The sequence below is a fragment of the Carya illinoinensis genome, chromosome 2 (assembly GCF_018687715.1).
Source record: "Carya illinoinensis cultivar Pawnee chromosome 2, C.illinoinensisPawnee_v1, whole genome shotgun sequence".
NCBI classification, from domain to species: domain Eukaryota; kingdom Viridiplantae; phylum Streptophyta; class Magnoliopsida; order Fagales; family Juglandaceae; genus Carya; species Carya illinoinensis.
In genome coordinates this window covers 20,409,742-20,422,428 of record NC_056753.1, presented here as the reverse complement: position 1 = coordinate 20,422,428, position 12,687 = coordinate 20,409,742, and the positions used below count along the sequence as shown (strand labels likewise).

The 12,687-nt window shown below is 35.9% G+C and overlaps 2 protein-coding genes across 2 annotated transcripts; one reads left to right on the top strand and one right to left on the bottom strand.

Annotated features, from left to right (window-relative positions):
• Nucleotides 1–248: 248 nt before the first annotated feature.
• Nucleotides 249–2,292, top strand: LOC122301776. Its single transcript, XM_043113158.1, has 3 exons — nt 249–366; nt 527–693; nt 1,765–2,292. The coding sequence occupies exons 1-3, from the start codon at nt 249–251 to the stop codon at nt 2,290–2,292; spliced, it is 813 nt and encodes a 270-aa protein (XP_042969092.1).
• A 5,460-nt stretch (nt 2,293–7,752) lies between these two features.
• Nucleotides 7,753–10,538, bottom strand: LOC122294575 (glycine-rich protein 5-like). The gene is made up of 2 exons (XM_043103447.1): nt 10,364–10,538; nt 7,753–8,717 (listed from the first exon to the last, which is right to left on the bottom strand). The coding sequence occupies exons 1-2, from the start codon at nt 10,455–10,457 to the stop codon at nt 8,050–8,052; spliced, it is 762 nt and encodes a 253-aa protein (XP_042959381.1). The 5' UTR covers nt 10,458–10,538; the 3' UTR covers nt 7,753–8,049.
• Between the last annotated feature and the right edge of the window lie 2,149 nt (nt 10,539–12,687).

Here is a 12,687-nt window from a genome sequence, read left to right as displayed (position 1 = left end):
GGTTTACCTTCTAGTAGGAAGCAAGAAGTGGTTTATGAAACTCTTTCTGCCTACTGCTGTAAGTGTTGCATGCAAGCACACAATTCACGTACCTGTCGGGCAGAACAAATAGCACAAATGTGGAAGGCATGGGTAGGGGTGAAAGCCAAAGGGTTGAAAGAAACGAATGTGAATGAGGAATCTGTTGGTATAGTTGGGGTGAATGAAGAACCTGTTCGGTTCTTGAGATAAATCCATGTGCAATTGGGATGAATGAGGAATCTATTGTTGCAATTGGGGTGAATGAGGAGCCGGTTGCGGTTCTTGAGATGGATCCGAGTGCAGTTGGTGCAGTTGGAGACGTTACTGCTATTGATCTGCCAGGGGGTATTTCACCGATAGTGAAGGGAGTGGGTTGATGATATTGAAGAGGAACTAAGAATTCCTACTATTGCGATGAATTAGAATGATGTTGGGTCTTTGAAGCTTAGTGGGGAATGTGTGACTGTCTCACAAGTTTTTTCTTTTCCTGTGCTTTCTGCCACAGTCAATGAATTAATACATAATGGGGAAGGGTTTTCGGATTCTGCTGTTCGTGTTTCAGTTGAGAAAGAGATTGTGAATGATGCTCCTTTTGTAGCTCAGGAGATGGAGGTGGTTCTCGTGGAACCTGAAGGTGGAATAGATGAAGGAAAATTGTTTATTGAAGACACTGTTTTCTGAACTGGATCCAAATTTGCATCCAGAAGTTTTCCCTCAAGAAAAAGAATACTTGACCGAATTTGAAAGCAAAGAAGGTAAAAGAAAATATAAGAAAAAGAGTTTTGTTAAAATGCGAAGTTCTTCTCGAGTTCTTGCTTAATTCTTTAATCCATCTCAATGATTGATCCCATTTTTGTTTGGAACATTAGGGGTGTTCGGACCTCAAAATGTAGACTAAAAAAATGGATTAGTAAGTGGAGACTGAAAATTGTTGCTTTGTTGGAACATTTTCAAAATCTTGATGTTGCTAAGAGATTGGGTCGTATTTTGAGGTTTGATAACTTTATTTCGAATGAGGATGAGGGAGGTAAATTTTGGATCTTTTGGGATCGTATTCTCGAGTTGAGTTTGGTTCGAATGGGAAGGCAATTTATCTCTCTCAAAGTAGGCGAAGGTGTTGAAAATTTTTTGCTTACGATTATCTATGCAAAATGTACCATGGTTGAACAGCGTAGTTTGTGGGATGCTCTAAATTTTCATAATCTGGATTCTAACCCTTGAATCTTTGTTGGTGATTTCAATATTATCCGGAAGGATTCCAAGTATCGAAGAGGTAGGTCTCAACCTATTCAAACTATGGAAGATTTTAATAATTGGATTCAGTAGGGGGTTTGATTGAAATGACTTCCAAGGGGAATATTTTTTCCTGGTGTAATGGACAATATGGCCTTGCTTGTTCTTGGGCAAGATTGGAACTTGCTTGATGGATGCCTCGTTCTTGTCGGTATTTTATAATACTATATGTTCTTATTTGCCATGTTCTATTTCGGATCATGCTCCTATGCTTATAGAGTTAAAGAAAGACCATTTTTTTTATGGTCCATCCCCTTTTCGTTTCCAACAAATGTGGGTTGAACACCATGATTTTCTGGATTGTGTTCGGCAAGCTTGGTCTGTTCAGTAGATGGTACGGCTATTTAGAATTTGGTTATGAAGTTGAAACAGACGAAATTTGCCTTGCAAGCTTGGAATAAAAGGGTTTTTGGTCACACTTTGGAACATATCTCTGCTTTTGAAAACCAGGTTGAGGGGCTTGAACTTCAGTCTCAATTCAATTGGGATGAGAATTTTGATAGAGATTTACATGTGGCCAATGCTAAATTGGCAACTTGGCATCGTCGGGAAGAAATTCGTCTAAGTCAAATGGTAAAACTAAAATGGGTGACGGATGGTGACCGGAATTCCAGATTTTTTCATACTTGCCTAGCCTTGAAGAGGAGCAAATGGGTTCTAAGTATGCGATCGAATGATGCAATGTTTGAGTCTCCAGAGGGCATCCACCAAGGTGCAATTGATTATTTTTCATCCTTTTTACAAGGTGAGCCACCGGCTGAGCAACCTAATTTTGATGGCCTAATTGATCCTGTTATTTCTGAGGAGGAGGATGTCTCCCTTGTTAGTGCCCCTTCATTGGAGGAAGTATTTGCTGCTTTGTCTTCTATTCCGGTTAATAGTACTCCTGGCCTTGATGGCTTTGGGTTTGGGTTTTATAAAAGCTGCTGGGAGGTGGTTAAAAATGATTTGTGGAAGGCAGTATTGGAATTATTTTGATTCTAAGTCTCTTCTTAAGTTTTTTTATTGCTTCTTTTTTTGTGTTAATCCCAAAAGTGGACTCTCCAATAGGTTTTGATAAGTTCCATCCCATCAATCTTTGTTCGGTTTTTTATAAACCGTGCTCCAAAATAATTGTCAATCAGTTAATTGGTCTCTTGCCTCAACTGGTCTCTTGCCTCGTCTGGTTTCGATGGAACAAGGAACCTTTATCCCAGGTAGAAGTATCTTTGAGAACATAAGTCTCACTCAGGAAATGGTTCAGTCTATTAATAAGAGGAATCACGGCGGCAATATTATGTTAAAAGTAGATATGGTAAAAGCTTATGATCGTGTGGATTTTTGATAAAGATCATGTCGAGGTTTGGTTTTCCGCCTCAATTTTGTGACTTGATTTTCTTTTGTATATCTAATCCCTGGTACTTAGTTATGATGAATGAGACAATAAAAGGTTTCTTCCCAGGAGGTCATGGTATAAGACAAGATGATTCCCTATCTCCTTATCTGTTTATAATCCAACAAGAGATTCTTACCCGGATGATTCATCATAGTGTGGCTGAGCATATATTTGGGCAGTTTCAGCAGGTCGAGATACGCTTATTATTTCTCATTTGATGTATGCTGATAATATGGTTATTTTTTCTAATGGGAGCCAAATATCAGTTCGGGAGCTTCTAAGTATTCTGGGACAATATGAAAGATGGTCGGGACGGGACAAGTTATTAATAAACAAAAGTCTGTTGTGTTTTGTTCTAGTAAAATTTCCCAATCTTGGAAGATGCATCTTCTCCGCAACACTGGCTTCATAGAGGGTCACTTTCCTTTCAAATATTTTGGTGTGCCCATTATACTTGGTCATCTAAAGCAATTACATTTTAAATACATGGTAAATAAAATGAGACAAAAACTTAGTGGTTGGAAGATGCGGCTACTTTCTTCTGGAGGGAAATTGATTTTGTTACGTCATGTTATTTCAAGCATGGCCCTTTGTCTATTTTCTGTTTTGCAGATTTCTCAAGCTGTCATTCATAATATCCATCAAATGATAAGTTCCTTTTTTTGGGGCGAGTCAAATGGGAAGGATAAGAAGAAATGAATAGCTTGGAAACACATGTGTTGGCCTATGGCAGAAGGAGGTATCGGGTTGATAATTCCAAATGGAAAGTTAGAGAAGGAGATATCTTTTTTTGGTACAATAAATGGCATAATAATGGCCCCTTGATAAATGATTTGCCTCTTGTGGGTCAACCTTTGATTTAAATTAAAGAATGTCGATTGTCTGATGGATGGGATGTAAACTTGCTTGAAAATTTGGTGGGCTTAGATAATGTCGATGATATCCTTGTCTCTTTATCTGGTCTTAATTCGGGTAAGAATGTTCTTGTCTGGACCCAAACAGAGGAAGGTATGTTTTCAACTAATTATGCATGGCATTTTATTAGACTCTGAGGAGCCTCTTTTGCTTGGCATTCTTGGATTGGCCATAAAAGCCTTCCTTTAAAAATGTCTACTCATTTTTGGAAGACGTGGCATAGGGCTTTGGGTGTGAATGATAGGTTGCGTCGTGTTGGCATTCCAATTGTTTCCAAATGTGACTGTTGTTCTGCAGGTCATTATGAAGACATAAATCATCTTCTCTTTGAGGGTGATTTCCCAAAAAAAATTTGGTCAACTTTCTCCAATCTTTTTGGTTTACCAATGGGTAGAAATTGGGAACAACAAGTTTCCTCTTGGTTCCGGCGTGCTAAGTCGTCTTCTTAGGTGGGTGTTATTATTGGTCTCATGCCTATCATAATTACTTGGAGACTTTGGAGGCAAAGATGTCTAGCGAGAATGGAGGTCTCCTTAGAATTGTATGAAACAGTTATTAAATCTATCTCTGTTTGGATTGGGTTGCTTGGTCTTGTGAGTGATAAGTACTATCATTTGTCTCGTTTTGATGGCATGATTTTGGAGTCATTACGAATTAGACAAGCTCCGTTAAAAGAAAGGACTTGCAAATTAGTTCAGTGCCATAAACCTCCTTTAGGGTGGTTTAAACTAAACACGGATGAGAGTAGTCTTGGGAACCCGAGTTCTTGTGGTATAAGTGGTGTTATTCGCAATGATACTGGACAGCTTGCGAAAGCCTTCACCTCACCTAGTGGAGTGGGTTCTAATAATAAAGCAGAACTTCTAGCCCTATTATATGGCATGCGGTTGTGCATGTCCCTTCAACTTTTTAATGTAATCGTAGAGGTTGACTCAATGGTGATTATTTCTTGGTGGCATAGAGATCGTGTGAGGTTTGGTACTTGGAGGATTATTGGGATGAGATTGTGGTCTTAGCCCAATCTATTAATTGTCGTTTTCAACATGTTCTACATGAAGGTAATAAAGTGGCGGACTGGTTGGATAAAGCTGGTGCTATTTTGGACTACTCTAATACTTCTTCTTTGCCTCGGGTTCTTCGAGGGTTGATATGTTTGGATTTATCAAGGATTCCTTCTTTACATTGTTGTTCAGTTAGGTCGTGGTTTGGTTTTAAAATAAAAATAAAAATAAAAAGAGGTAAGAAGGAAAGAGCATGGTATTTCTTCTCATTTAGAGACATTTTAAAGAGAAAAAAAATGGTGGAGGAGTAAAAGTAGAAAACCTCATGGTGATAACAATTGTGATAAGTCAAGAGGAAGGTCCAATTAAAGAAAAGGAAAAAAAGTGCTTTCACCATGGTAAGCTTGGGCATATGAAGAAAGAGTGCAATCTAAAAAAGGAACAACTGAAAGGAAAAGGTGAAGTGCAAAAAGAAGAAAAAAAAAACTATATCAAGTGCATCTGATACTAATGCATTCATTGTTTGCAATGATGCTTATGTGTTGCTTATAAAGATTTTACTTGGGTGATTGATATAATAGCTTCTTTTCATATTACCCCATGCAAAGATTTCTTCTTTTCCTATACCAGTGGTAACTTTGGTTGGGCTAAAATGGAAAATGAAGCAAAATGTTAAATTGTGGACATATGAGATGTACAATTGGAAATAGCATTGGGTGCAAGTTGCTTTTCAAAAATGTCAAGCATGTTCCTAATATGCGTTTTAATTTAATTTCAATTGGAAATTGGATTAAGGCTATCATAATCACCTTGAGGTAGAAAGTGAAAACTTAGTAAGGGTTCTTTTACTTAGTTAGAGAAAGGAAGATCAACACTCTCTATAAGACAAATGTAAGTTTGATCAATGGAGGTGTTATTGTTGCTGAGAATGAAATCTCGATTGAGCTATGGCATAAGAGGCTTGGTCACACTAGAGAGTATCAGCCTTCCACTAGGTTTTCTATTCCTGAGTATGTTTTACTTTTAGATGGGAGAAAGCCAAAATGTTATCAAGAGGCTTTGTTGCATGATTAGAAAAAAAAAATGGTTGACAGTCATGCAAGAAGAGATGAAATCCCTGGATGAGAACCATACCTATAAGTTGGTAGAACTACCTAAGGGTAAAAGAGCACTAAAGAATAAATGGGTTTTCATATTGAAGATCAAACTAAATAGCTCACAAGTAGGGTAAATGGCACATTTGATTATGATGGGGTTTAGTCAGAAGAAAGACATTGACTTAAAAAATAAAAATAAAAATTGCCTGCTGTAAAAATGTCTTCTTTAGAGTTGTCTTGGATTTTGCTAGCAGTATGAATGAGGAAAAATTGAAAATTTTGATATAAAGACTACTTTTCTCCAAGATGACTTAGAAGAGAAAATATATATGAAGCAACTAGAGGGGTACACAGCAAGCATCTTGTGTGTCAACTGAAAAAGAGGTTATATAGGCTTAAGCAAATGCTTAGACAGCGATATAAGAAATTTGATTCATTTATGGTTGAGCACAGGTATGATAAAACTACTTCTGATCATTGTGTATTTGTTTCAAAATTCTCTGATTGTGACTCTATTATTCTTTTATTGTATATGGATGACATGTTGATAGTCGGTTGTGATTATGAAAAAATTAACAAATTGAAAAGATAGTTGAATAATTTTTTTCTATGAAAGACTTGAGGCGTATACAAATCTCTCATAATAGAAAGAATGTCAAGTTGTGGGTGGCTATCTCAAGAGGGTTATATAAAAAAGATACAACTAGTGAGTTCTCCACTTACAGGTCATTTGAAGTTAAGTTCAAAGTAAAGTCCTAGAAGTGAGAAAGAGAAGGAAGAAAAATGTGTCTTATGCATCAATTGTAAATAGCTTAATATATGTCATGGTATGCATAAGACCTGATATCACTCATATTGTCGGAGTTATTAGTCAATTCCTCTATAATCTTGGCTGAGGACACTGGGTAGTTGTGAAATGAATTCTCAGATATCTTAGAGGTATTTCCTATGTGTGTTTGTGATTTGGTGAATGTGGTGGTAATTTAATTTTATGTTCCTATAATCGCTCTATTATTGCAAGTTTCTCTCTTGTTTTAGGTACGGGAGAGATCAATGCTTTCACTGAACTGTTAGCTTTGAGAATTGGTTTAATTTTAAGCTGTGAACTGAGTGTTTCTGACTTGATTGTTGAGCCAATTTTTGTTGTTAATTGGCTTAATAAAGACTCTTTTCCCTTGAATTATACGAATATTTGGGATGATATTGCACATTTCAAGAACTTTTTCCCTTTTAACATCAATTATGAATATAGAGAAGGTTATATACTTGCAGACAACCTAAACAATTATGGTGCAATGGGACACACGTTAAGTTTTTCTTCTCTACTTCAACTCTCTAAACCTATGATTGCTTTGCTCTCTCTGGATTGTGTAGGACTTTCGACCATTCAACACTAATTTCCTAGAATGTTTCTCGTTTCCTTTAAAAACTTGGGTTTTGAAGTTTTATCTTTCTATTCTTGTAATTTCCAAGTTTATCATTTTTGTAAAATGTATTCATCAACCATAATTAAGGGTAATTAATAAAATTGGGGTAACATCCTTTTACCAAAAAAAAAAAAAAAACAGAGAGAGAAAAAAAAAAAAAAAGATTGTTCATGGCACATGTTAGATAGGGAACATACTAATTTTTGAGGGATACTTTGATGGCAAAAAGGAAGTAGGATTGATGACCTTCAAATTGTTGACCTAGGTCATCTTTGTCCAATGTTCTCACTCTTTTTTTCGTATTCCAAACTTTGTAATGTTTCTACAATTCATGAGCAACATCTTTCTTCTTTTTTCCATAATAATTTTTGAGTACAAATGAGCCACTAGTTTTTTGGCTGTGTTTTATGCATATTGCAATTTTATCTTATTCTTTTTTATTGTGAATGCCTCACTAATTGGTACATATTGTCTATATTTAGACCATAATTTATTATTATTGGAGGTTAAGTACTAGAGCGGTTTAATTATCTTGTATCATCGTAATAGAACAAGACTGAGATCATAATGGTGTAGAACAATGGAGAGATGACAAAATAAACTTTGACAAATGACAAACTAAATTAGACTTGGAATGATTTATTCATTATAATATATTGAGAGATGCATTACAAGCTTAGATATAGATACTTCCAACATGAAGCAGCTGCAAATACAGATAAATATTCCTTTCAAATAGAGAAGCATCTCTAAACTTTGAAAGTTCCAATACAAGTTAATTTATCGTGACTAAAATAGAAAGAAAGAATGAGCAACATAACCCATTATATAAGCCGGCATATATATGACTCATGTTTATATACCACGTATATAATGAACAAATTCTGTAGTAGTTGTAGAAGCTCATCCAAGCAAGCACGCTAGTGTGGACTACCGCCCCCAGCCCCAGAGCCTCCACCTCCACCTCCAGTACCTTTGCCATTGCCAAACCCTTGTCCAACACCTGCACCACTGCCAGCACCACCACCAAATCCGCCTCCACCACCTCCTAAACCTCCTCCACTTGCTCCACCACCTGCTCCAGACCCACCACCACCACCACCACCACCACCTCCTCCTAAACCTCCTCCACTTGCTCCACCACCTGCCCCAGACCCACCACCACCACCACCACCATGCCCTCCACCTGCCCAAGATCCACCACCACCACCTATGCCTCCACCTAAACCTCCTCCACCAGGTCCACCACCAATGCTGCCACCTGCCCCAGATCCACCACCAACTCCACCATAATTCCCGCCACCTGCCCCAGATCCACCACCAGCTCCTCTACTAATGCCCCCACCAGCACCAACACCACCATCCGTACCTCCAACACCACCTCCTAGACCACTGCCGCCACTAAGGCCGCCACCCTTACCAAACCTTCCATGCTTAAACCCTTTCTTGTAAATGCCATGATGTAGACCTCCTTTCTTATACAAATGCGGGGGACCAGGTAAGTGCTTGTCATCTTCAACCGCATTAACATTAGCCACAACCAAACCACTCGCAAGAAAAGTACACAATAAAACAACCACAAGACAACCTGAAAGAGCCACCATTGTTAGTTCCAATAAAGAAGCAGAAAAATTACAACAACGACAGCTCGAGAAGAAGAAGAAGAATAAGAAGAAGCAGCTAGCTAGCTGAATAAAAGGAAGCAGAGCCAACTGTAATCATGTAGCGGTGCGACAAATGAGGGTGGTATATGATCTATATAAGAGAAATAAGACGTTATGCTCACGATCACCCAACTATATATCATGCTCAATTGGATCAGTAAATGTGGCTCATGATCTGTCATTGAATATTTACTTGCCCAACTGTCCTCTCCCCAACATGCTCAGAAACAAATTAAGGCAATACTGTTTTGCAATAATTTGCACAAGACTTGGCTTTTGACGTGTGGCGTGCATGGAGAACTAGAACTAGTTCCTTCGATCATCATCAACTTTCAGGTTTCGCTTTTCTATTTCTAATTTTTAGGGATCAAAAAGCATCGAACCTGCTGCGGGTTTGCCAATATTGGATCATTTGGAGATGAAGTTGAAATTAAGGTACTCATGTGTGGAGCTAGATCTACTTTCTCAACCTTAATCCTGTGATGCTAGTTTAATGGCCAGGGGGCTTTGCTTTCTAATACCAATATTAATTAATGCAGCGAGAGCCAACAACGTACACCTTTATCTCAATTCATGGTTTTTTTTTTTTTTGTTTGTTTCCCTTTTCACGTGCATAGCAGCTAGCAACAAGTAGATGAGGGAAATGCTAGCTGTTTGGAAATTATGAAAACCTTACTGGATTGATCTTGTGTGCTATATATATATATATATATATATAATTCTCTGATTTTTTTTTTTTTTTTATATGGATGACCTTTATAATCGGATAGGGAAAATTTATCAAATCTTCTTAGTCTTGGATGCGGATCTTAATTGATACCATGAATCCATGTTATTGTGGCAGCTTTTGATAAAACCGCGCATCCGCCATCACAATTAATACCGAAGAAGATAAGAGGCCGGCCAGTTTTGAGCTTATAGCTAGCCGTGCGACTAGAGATGGGAGGGGACGCAGGGGAAGAGAGCATATATATATATATATATATGCATGTGAACTTGAAAGGCTTCAAGCCTTCTTTATGTATAACAAATTAATTAAGGACTACCAAATGCTTCTTTCATTTCCAATAATATTTAACAGAAATTAAAAAAAAAAATTCATTTAAAAATTAAAAAGAAAAAAGAAAAAAAAAATCACTACTCATGGTTGGAAAAAAAGATTATCAAATGGGATGATAAGTAGTCTCATTTTTCTTATAGGAAAAAGAGAATGCAAGCAACCTTTCCAAAAATATTGGTAATTCAATATTGTTTACATATGCAAATTAATTTTTTTTTTTTTTTTTTTTTTTATACAAGGGGGTGGAGGCTTTCAAACTCAGATTTTTCATTTGGAAAATCAAGTCATATGCCATCTGGCTCTTGGCTACTTATACAAATTAATTGAACTTCATAAGTTGATGCGCATGCAAACATTTCCCTCCTTTAAGTATAGAAAGCCTAATACATAAAACCTAAAGTTTATTTCCCATACATCTAAAAATTATAACCAAGAGTTAATTGTCCAAGCAAACCACTCATAAAATGGATAATATATTTATATAGGATACAAAGTTGTTGAAGTTTTTACCTTTTTTTGTTCCAAACAATGTGATTTGACCCTTTGGCATTTCCTTCAAATGAATGCACCTTGTCATTATGTTAAGACAACAGCTGCTGATCATTGTTGAAACTGCAGCTAGGCAGATCCCAATTGTAAACTGTTCACCTGCAATTGAATTGATAGGATGATCAGTACTACAAGAATTCGATATATTTATAACACATTGGTAGTACTAAATTGAGATAATTAATTGAGTGGTGAATCTTGACATGATGATATATATATGATATTATCAAGATTTAGTAAACCACATTTAGAGGAGTACTCGTGTCATGTGTTTGTGTGTGAAGCCCATGCATGATCACTTTCTTGCCATGAGCATTGTTTCAATTGGCATGACTCACCTATTTGGTTCTTTCTTGTTAATATTAGTTATTCAAGGAATGAAGTTCACCATATGGCCATGATCCTTCATGCTTTGATATCGTGATTAATGATCATTTCTAGATCGGGAACGATACAAACACAACCAGTATACAACTCTTTTCAAAATTGTTTGATGTAGCGGGATATATATATTAGTAGAGTTATATATGCTATATACAGTCACATTTGTGTACTCCTTACGCACTCTATTGATGTGATTGACTAGTACAATTATTTTAGAGAAAAAAAAATAACGCACTTAATCACACTAGTGGATTGTGTAAAAGAGTACGCAAAAATAACTGTATATAGAAATTTTGATATTAGTTTAGTTCTGCCATGTCGACCCATAACTCATTTGCCAATGTCATTAATTTCAAGACCTTCTCATTTCTCATCTCTGATCTACTTGAATCTCCACACATGGAAGAGTCCCGCCAACAATAACAACGAATTTGGAGTCTGACAACTTTGTGACTCCTCTTCGACTCCCTTAATTTGGTGATTCCACTCAGATATGGTTTTGGAGTCATTGGCTATTTTGATGCCAATTTATGCGGCGCAAGCATATCTGAAGGAATAAAAGAAGCAATGATCTAGATAACAATATATGTAAATAACCTTAGAATCAGATCCACACAGCCTAGATGTTGCATACGTATATTGATATACTGACCTAGTCATTATGGACAAATGTAAATGTAAATTTTTTCTTGTATCTTATCATTCCGATCCATATATATAGTCAAGTTGTAACTTTTATTTAATTGAGGAAAGCTCCTAATTAGGTTGTATGAACAACCATTATATATATATATATATATATATATTTATATATATGGGAAACTGATTTTACTCATTCATCATAGTAAAGTTACAACTATGACCGGATACATATAGAAAAATTCCCAGATCACAAGCCAACTGCTGTGTTTGGTGCTTCTTCAGTACACAAAATTTCTTTGTAACTGATATGGTCTTAACTACTATTGTAGCTCTCTATAGACAAACCATCTAAAAGACAGCACTTTATCTAAAATAGAGACTTAATCCCAACCCTCCAAAAGAGGAGATGACTTAACTTCTATGTATAAAACGTCTAAGAGACGATCTTTTATTATTATTATTATTATTATTATTATTATTATTATTATTATTATTTAACTAAATAAAAGAAAACAACAATAAAAGCAGAAATATAGATGTGAAAAAGGCGAAATATAGTCTAGATCTACTCCGGTAATTTTTAAAGGCAATTTTTAAATAAGGTCAATATTTTAGTGGTAGACTAAGTAAAAAGGTTAATTGTATGAATACTCATCATTTAAAAAAAAAATCAAATAAGGTAGTTTTCATAATTTAATGGTATGTACAATTGAAAATTAGATAAAAGTATAACTTTCACCCTTTCAAACTATCAATTAAGTACCATATCGATATGTCACAATGTAATACTCAAAATGTCATATTTGATATATTATACGTACCTACTAAATTAATATCATGCATATATATATGGTTGCAATATGCACATTATATATACTTTAAAATCTGACCGTCAAGATTATTCTATATCACCCATTTTTCATATGTATTAATGATACAAATAAGAGAGATGAATGTCTTTAATTTTAACAAAAGTAGTCATTTGTTGGAAAAAATTATCAAAATGAGTAATGTTACATACAGTAGTGGAGTGCGCAAGCATGTTGTGCAGTTGTTTTGAAAAAGAATGGGGTCCACTATTAAAATTTAATTTCTTTTCATGTTTGTCCCGTATTTATTCATTTTTTTTTTCAAAATGATTGTACGACACTTGCGCACCCACAGCCGCAACTATCATTCTCCTTTTAAAAACATTACCCCGTAACAAACCCTCAATTTTCTTTTTTTAAACTCTATTTAAATATTCTCCCTAATTCTTT